Genomic DNA, 8,410 nt, shown 5'->3' with positions numbered 1-8,410 from the left:
TGCGACATATTATGGTCAAAAATTCTTCATACGGTGGACTACCAGTAAAACGGATCAAAATTTGAGACCAAAAATGATTGACACTTTGACCTGAGCATGTTTTAAGTGCAACTAAATGAAGCATTTCTTGGTTGACCTAAATTGGCATTATCTAATTGTGTGCTTATGTACATTCATACCTTTCTATCAAAGTTTATCAAGATGCATTTGTTCCGACACAGTTTCTTCTCATATTTTATTACCATTTTCTAAACTATAGCGAATAAACTGTAATATAATGTGAAAAATGTGTCTAAATAAATTTTAGTTTGACTGCAGGTTGTTTTATATTGTACTCTATTAGTATTTATTATCGTCCCCTATCAGTGGAGTATTATTATTACTCTGAGGTAATTACCTCCAGCAGGACAGGTAGGGGGTGAGACTGATCTCGACGGGGTCAGGGGTCACTGCCTACGTCACAAGCTCCTAAGATGGCGTTTTGATGACGACGGGAGAAGTGAGGACCCCTGCCCTTGTTTAAAAGGTACCTGAAAATACAATTTATATGTGTTTGTATATGATATAAACATACTGCTGGTGATTATTATAGCAGCGACGGCTTTAAATGCGTTTCGTGATCCTCTTACCCACAGCAGCCGAGGTATCATTTCCTGTTGTTTTTGTTTAAAGCGATGTTTAATTGTTCATTGTTTAGCAGACATCCTCATCGGCGTGCTAGAGAGTATAAAACAGCACATGTGTCATTTACACGCGCATATAACCGATCAGTTCCGCGTTTATTAAGACAGACGTGTATATTTACGCCAAACCCAGGCGCAGGGCTGTTTTCGACGAGCAAATGTTGGGTTTTGTTTTGGTAATATTTTGAAATGAAACCAAAACACATTTTTAAAACGCGTGTCGTTTGGTAATTTTGATCTAAGACCAGCCCTAATTAATTATTACACGCGCTTTCGGTCTTCAGGATCTTAAACTGTTAATCTGTAAATTAACTCGTTTTTTTATTTTTTATTTTTTTTGATGATTTGGCTGATATGAAGTTACAGCTGTTTTATTGAACAATAATTTGAGTGAGTATCAAAATATGTGGTTAGGTTTTTTGGTAAGAATAGGGTGCAAAAGTAAAAATCAGCTTCATTGTTATTCGTAGAGAATTAGTTTTTTTGCATTTACAAGCATTGTAACCAATCATAGTGGGTTACTATACGTACAAAGTGCTGGGTAGTAACTGATTACATGTAATCTGGATTACACAATCCGGATTACAAAAATTAAGTACTTGTAATTGGAGTGTATATCAGATTATTTACTTTATTATTCACACAATGGGAGTATATTATTCATTGTTTATTTATGCCCCCTAATAATTATTAAAATCCTACTTTATCATACAATTAAGCTTTGATTTCACCAATGTTGCGTATATAAATTTGCAAACCATGCTTCTTAGTTTGAAGGGGAAAAGCACATCTCAAGCTGTTAGACGATGTATAAAACAAATGATGCAAGTTACTAAACGCACTGAAACACTGCCGTCTTCATATCCAGTGACCTTTAGTATCTATTGATTCTAGAAGTCAGGACAAAAATATTTCTGGAAGACTTTGGGCATGTCATTGTTTTCATGTTTCTTAACGTTTGTCGTAATGTAGGGATTCCGAAACGATTTTTGTTTTGTGGAAGTTAATACTTGTTTACAGTTCTCTGATGTCGGTTAATGGTCACACTGACATGCAAGTAAACAAATGTTTAATTTTATTTTACATTTTCATTATTAAATTATTAGCTTTTTGTCAATTCACAAACCCACTGCAGTTCTTGCATCAAGCCCAGTTTGGGAAACCCCGTTTGTAATGTTTATTTTGTTTGTATTTTGTGTATTTTATGATGTTGATGCAAAAAAATGCTATATATTTTCTTTCTTTGCTTTTTTTTTTTTTTTATATCAATATGGTAAGTTTAAAACGCATTGGAAAAAAAAGTTATATAATTTGTCAGAATACATTACCTACAATGAGTGACCTGGATTACGTTTCTAATGTAGTATATGATAATATTACAAAAATACTTTGCCGTCAACTTTTATGCTTAATATCAGTGACTAAATGTCAATACATTTCTGTTGAACTGTAAGTACACAGTCATGTTAATTTTAAAATTGTATTTTTGTGCTTCAAATCAACATTTGAGTATTGATGTATTATAGAACTCAATAGAAATCACTTTTGAACTCAATTGACTTTATAACATTGACACAATTATTTATTGATTGTGACTTTATAATTATGACGACAGCAAGAAATCTAAGCACCTTATCAGTAAAAAGGTTGGTTTAAAGGTTTTAGTTTTTTTCCCCCTACTGCCCCCCCCCCTGTTTTTTGTTTGTTTGTTAAAACAATGCAGATAGCGATTATCCTTGAGGGTTTGTGTCACATCAAAATAACATCTAGCCGTCCTTTCTTACAGTGACACCAATGCAAAACATCAAGGGTAGGCGATGGAGCTCCCAAACTACGCCAGTCACCTGCTTCTCCAGCTCAATCAGCAGCGCTCCAAGGGCTTTCTGTGCGATGTCATTATCATGGTTGAAAACACGCTCTTCCGGGCCCACAAAAGTGTCCTCGCCGCCACCAGCCACTACTTCAAGTCCCTTGTCCTTCACGATAACCTCATCCACCTCGACCCTGACATGGTGGATCCAGTTGTTTTCCAGCATATTCTGGATTTCATTTACTCCGGCAAGTTGGCAGATGAGACCTTAGATGGTGTGGATTTAAGCTCTCTGCTCACCACAGCCAACTTTCTCCAGATCAATGACCTCGCAAACCTGTGCTCCAGTAAGATCAACCAAAATGGGTCCCTCAATAGCGTGGCTCGTGGAAGCTCCAAATCTTCAGTTCGCCTGTATGAAGACCACTCATCAGACACTGAAACATACACGTGTATGACGCCTCTCAAAAAACGGCATAATGCTGCAAGTAGATGCATTTCGAGAAAAAAACAGGAATTGGGGTTGGATTTGTCTAAGAAAAATTCTAATTCTGAGACAACAGTTAACGACAAAGTTTTTCTATCTAGACCCATCTCCAACAATATGCAGCTGGGAATAAATGGGAAGTGTGTTCCAAATGAAGAGAAGTGGATAATTCCTTTGGACGGAGCTCAGGAAAGAAAAAGGGAGGGATCCCGAAGAAAATCTAAGGTCAATGGTTACATTCCTCTTAGCAAGGCTGGAAGTCAATTAAGCCAGAATCAGACCTTCACTTTACAGTTGTCTGTAAAGAAAGAGAAAGGAATTGGAGGGAAAACGGATGAAATTGATGGCCAAAAACCAAACAATGGCAGCACCAATTTTGTTTATCAAAAGGAGACCTTTCTCAAAGAAGCTGAAGGGGACAACCCGTACGTTTGTATACCATGCGAAAAAGGTTTTCCCTCCTCGGAGAGTCTTAAATCCCACGTGGAAAGCCATTTGAATGAAGATCTGGATGTGAAGGTTGAGGATGAGGAGGAAGAGGAACGTGACGGAGACGCTGGAGTCCCCAGAGTCTCGCCGGAAGCTCCCGAAAGCCTGGATCAAAGTCCGTTAAAGTCCCTCAAAGATGTTGACACCGTGCGTCCCTTCCCTTGTGACATTTGCGGCAAGATGTTCACGCAGCGTGGCACTATGACCCGCCACATGCGCAGCCACCTCGGTCTAAAGCCATTTGCGTGTGAGGAGTGTGGCATGCGCTTTACCAGGCAGTACCGCCTCACTGAGCACATGCGTGTCCATTCAGGGGAGAAACCCTATGAGTGCCAGGTCTGTGGTGGGAAATTTACGCAACAGAGAAACCTCATTAGTCATATGCGGATGCATACCTCAGTATCTTAGAACAGGTCAAAGAGCCCTAAACTAGGAAAACACCGATACCCACAGTTCTCCATATTGCTTTGGTTTGGGTTCTTTTAACTAGGGTTCAGTTACCCAACAAGTTCTCCAGAACACTACAAAGATTCCTCTAGATCTTCTTTACAGGGGTTTCCTTTTTGAGATAGGGTTTAGTTTCACCCACAAATCTTCCACAGTTCTGCAAAGCGTCATCTAGGTTAAAAAGGAAACCTCTGTAGTGTAATCTACAACACGTGTCAAACTCTGGTCCTGGAGGGCCACTGTCCTGCAGAGTGTAGCTCCAAAACACCTGCCTCGAAGTTTTGCGTAATCCCGAAGACATTGATTAGCTGGTTCAGGTGTCTTTAATTAGGGTTGGAGCTAAACTCTGCTGGACAGTTGCCTTCCAGGAGCTGAATTTGACACCCCTGATCTAGGGTACTATTTTGGAAACACATCCTACAAAGATTCCTCTAGATTTTCTCCACAAAGTTTACTTAATGAGCTAATTTAAGGCTCCGTTCGGGTCACACCACCTTTAGAATGCTACAAAAATCCACTAGATCTTCTCTACACCAATTTCTTTTTCTTTTCTTTTTTTTAACAAGTCTAGTGTTCACTTTCACCCACAAATCTTTGAAAATTTTACAAAGATTATTCTAGCACAATCTGGAAGTCTCTGAAGATCTAGAGCAGTAGTGATCTGAAGATCTCTTCTCAATTTTTTCTGGGGATCCTACACCATTTCAAAGTCTTGCAGTCTCATCTGATGAGTTGAATTAGGTGTGCTAGATTAGGAGGACATCCAAAATGCAGTGGTGGACAGGTTTGAGAAGCACTGATCAAGATCAGGGGTAGCCAACCTTGCACCTGGAAGGCTACCTTCCTGCAGGTTTCAGTTCCAAAACTGCTCCAAGACACTTGAAACAACTTGACTAGCTGGTTCAGGTGTGTTTGGTTAGGGTTGGAGCTAAACTCTGCTGGACAGTTGCCTTCCAGGAGCTGAATTTGACACCCCTGATCTAGGGTACTATTTTGGAAGCACATCCTACAAAGATTCCTCTAGATTTTCTCCACAGAGTTTACTTAATGAGCTAATTTAAGGCTCCGTTCGGGTCACACCACCTTTAGAATGCTACAAAAATCCACTAGATCTTCTCTACACCAATTTCTTTTTCTTTTTTTTTTTTTAACAAGTCTAGTGTTCACTTTCACCCACAAATCTTTGAAAATTTTACAAAGATTATTCTAGCACAATCTGGAAGTCTCTGAAGATCTAGAGCAGTAGTGATCTGAAGATCTCTTCTCAATTTTTTCTGGGGATCCTACACCATTTCAAAGTCTTGCAGTCTCATCTGATGAGTTGAATTAGGTGTGCTAGATGAGGAGGACATCCAAAATGCAGTGGTGGACAGGTTTGAGAAGCACTGATCAAGATCAGGGGTAGCCAACCTTGCACCTGGAAGGCTACCTTCCTGCAGGTTTCAGTTCCAAAACTGCTCCAACACACTTGAAACAACTTGACTAGCTGGTTCAGGTGTGTTTGGTTAGGGTTGGAGGATGGTAGCAATGCAAGAGCAGGGTCACTCAAATCCAGACCTGGAGGCCCTGTAGGGTTTTGCTCAAACACTGATCAAACCTGTAACTATATGGACCTTAATTAGATTCTTTAGGTGTCTTTGATTAGGGTTGGAGCTAAACACAAGTCCTTTAGAATTCAATGAAGAATCCTCTCCAAAATGAAACCCTAGATGATCTCAAAAAAGGAAACCTCTGTAGTCTATTCTAGGGTTCATGTTTGGCTACAGTTCCTCTAGAGAAGATCTAAGTGAATCTTTATACTATTCTAAAGACTTTACCTTTTCAGGGAATCTAGAATTCCGTTTGCATCACATTTAGAATTCTACAAAAATTTCTCTAGATCTTCTCCATACTGATTTTGTACTGATTTCCTAATTTAGGATGCATTTCCATTCACAAATTCTCCAAAGATTGATCTAGTTCAAAAGGAAAAGTCTGTAGAGCAGATCCAAAGCTTTCTATTTGTGGCATTCTTTCAAAACTAGATTATTTCAAACCTTTTATACCTTGTTGTTTAATCTAGGGTTCAGAAGGGTTTCTCTACAGAGTTTAGTTTTTTAGTTAATCTAGAGTTCAGTTTCCACAGCAAATCCTCTAGAATGCTATGAACAGTGATCTAGATCTCTGTAGAAGGATGGCGATGCCATTCCCTGATAAGCATAAAAATGCCAACGTCGGCCAATACATGCTGTTATACCTCTTTCTTCATACCTTCTTATTCTTGTGCATGAATTGTTTGTTATTGTTAGTGTGTAGCTAAAAAAAAAAAACCTAGTTTATCCACTTAGCGATGTAGTTTAATCGATTAAACTGAAAAATACCTCTAATAGCTAGTAATCCTCTTAGAACTGAAACAGCCGAATGTTCCTGGTGATACCGGTTATTTTACAGCAGTGACTTGCGATACCTCTCGAATGTAATTTACGAGTCATGATAGAGTTTATGCTTCAGAAACAGACCGCTGTAATAAAGCTATCTGGGTTGTTTACTTGAATACACAAACTTGCTACCTCAGATTAAATCAAACCCTATGATTAGCCTGTGTGAGATTAAAAATACATATTAGAGAAGAGAAACTACAGTGTCTTCCATATTACAGTCACTCTTGTCTAGTTCAATTAATGAGCTTAAACTGACATTGATTCAGAACAGAGGAAAACGCACTGCCTGTGTTAATATACACTTTTCAGGGGGTCAGGTAATACTTCACTGTAGGGTTGCGATCTGTGCTAGTGAAGTAGTATTGCTTGAGCAATTAGGGTGTTTTGATGTACAGTTCCAAAGAAATATTGAATGTTGAAATGCTTAAGAAATACTGTAAAACTATAACCAAATCTATATTCTTGCTAAATATTTAAGTCTAATTTATGCTGCTTTCAATTCAGGTTTATATTAAGTCTTTCTTCTTTTTTCAGGGTTTTTCTTTTGGGTTTTTTCTTTTTCGTATTTCAATGCTTTAACCAATGGTTTAATTTATACAGCATGTTGTCGATATTTTCTTGTGGCATGTGCATTATTCTTATGAATAAAAAAAAAAGCTAGGTTTAGCAGATTGCATTCATGCATTTAGTGTTGAAACGAGACCAAAAGCGTCAATGCCTACTGTAAATATCTTTGGGTATCTTGACATTATTATTATCAGTTGATATATTACTTTTACTTATTCAGAGTTGAAATCATTTTCTTATTGTGTTTTATCTTCTCTACACCATGTTTGTTTTAAACTACCTCTGGTTGGGTATTTTGTATGTTGTACATGGGTTTTCATCATGCTGGAAGGCGTTTTAAACAATACCTAGTTTCGAGGTTGTATTAATTTGTTTTGTAGCTGCTTGTCTGATCTAGTAATATCAAAAGAGGTACTTTAAATAATAGATCAACTAGCCTAAGAATTGATTTGCTGAATTGACTTTTCAGGCACTCTTTGATTGTTTTGTGCTTGCTTTTTCTCTATTTTTGCTTTATATTGAGATGATTATTTGACACTGTCTGTAAATCAATAGGATTCTAGAATTTTCAGGAACTTTTTAATACATAATGGGACTTGAAACTGATCTTCAAAACTGTGACAACACTTTCATTTGCATCCTCTGCAAACCTCAGGGAACATTTTAGGGACTATTTAATGTTTTGAACCATAAAGCGCCGTTAACCAATGTTTTTGCAGCTATTTGTCTTTTTATTTTATTTTTTAATTTAGATTTGTTTCAATAATATTCTCCACAACTGACACAATGCGCCTTCAGGGGGTTCGGCAGCTCTTTGCATTTGCAGTACAGGTTTGTGTGTGTGTGTACATGTATGGTTTTGATGTGGTTTTCAAATGCTTTTGAAATGTCAAGTACTTTGTTCTGAAATGATGATGCTAAAGTATTTGCAACCTGTTAATGAAAACCAAAGCACATTTTCACTGTTTGAAGAATTTAAGGTCCTATTGTATATCACATTATTCTCAGTTATGACATGAAATAAAATTAAATGCTGATCAAATAACTGCACTTTCCCTTTTGCTTTTTATTGACTTTCACCAAAAAAAAAAAGCTTCTGAAGTATACTTGTCATATGTATAATAAATATTATGGCCTTGCTTAAAACATATTTTTTGGCTCTTTTGAATGCATTCATAATATAATCAGATTAATATTGGGGAAATTTGAAATATAAATAAGTATTAGGGAGAATCAATTAATTATGAATAATTTATTGCTATTGTGTGAATAATATGTAATCAATAAAAAAATAACTAGTCCGATTACGACTATTAGCTAATATAATTGCATACAAGTACTTAATTTTTGGAATCTGATTATGTAATCCAGATTACATGTAATCACTTACTACACATGGCTCAAAGATCAGTCAACTTTCAATCCGTTTCAAAAGACAAAAATCGCACAAATGCTGATATTCAGAGGAAATGGCAAAATAGCATAGACGTTCATCAAAAGTGTTGAG

The 8,410-nt window shown here is 37.1% G+C and overlaps 1 protein-coding gene across 1 annotated transcript; it reads left to right on the top strand.

The window, feature by feature from the left end:
• The first annotated feature begins 462 nt into the window (after positions 1-462).
• On the top strand, positions 463-7,984 carry LOC306866391 (hypermethylated in cancer 2 protein-like). The gene is made up of 2 exons (XM_079411578.1): positions 463-526; positions 2,470-7,984. The coding sequence occupies exon 2, from the start codon at positions 2,501-2,503 to the stop codon at positions 3,875-3,877; it is 1,377 nt and encodes a 458-aa protein (XP_079267704.1). The 5' UTR covers positions 463-526; positions 2,470-2,500; the 3' UTR covers positions 3,878-7,984.
• The last annotated feature ends 426 nt before the right edge of the window (positions 7,985-8,410 follow it).

This window comes from Barbus barbus (assembly GCF_936440315.1).
Source record: "Barbus barbus genome assembly, chromosome: 48".
Taxonomy (NCBI): domain Eukaryota; kingdom Metazoa; phylum Chordata; class Actinopteri; order Cypriniformes; family Cyprinidae; genus Barbus; species Barbus barbus.
This window is presented reverse-complemented; position numbering and strand designations above follow the sequence as displayed.

Coding starts and splice junctions, on each gene's coding strand:
- LOC306866391 (XM_079411578.1), top strand. CDS start 2,501: ATGGAGCTCCCAAACTACGCCAGTCACCTGCTTCTCCAGCTCAATCAG.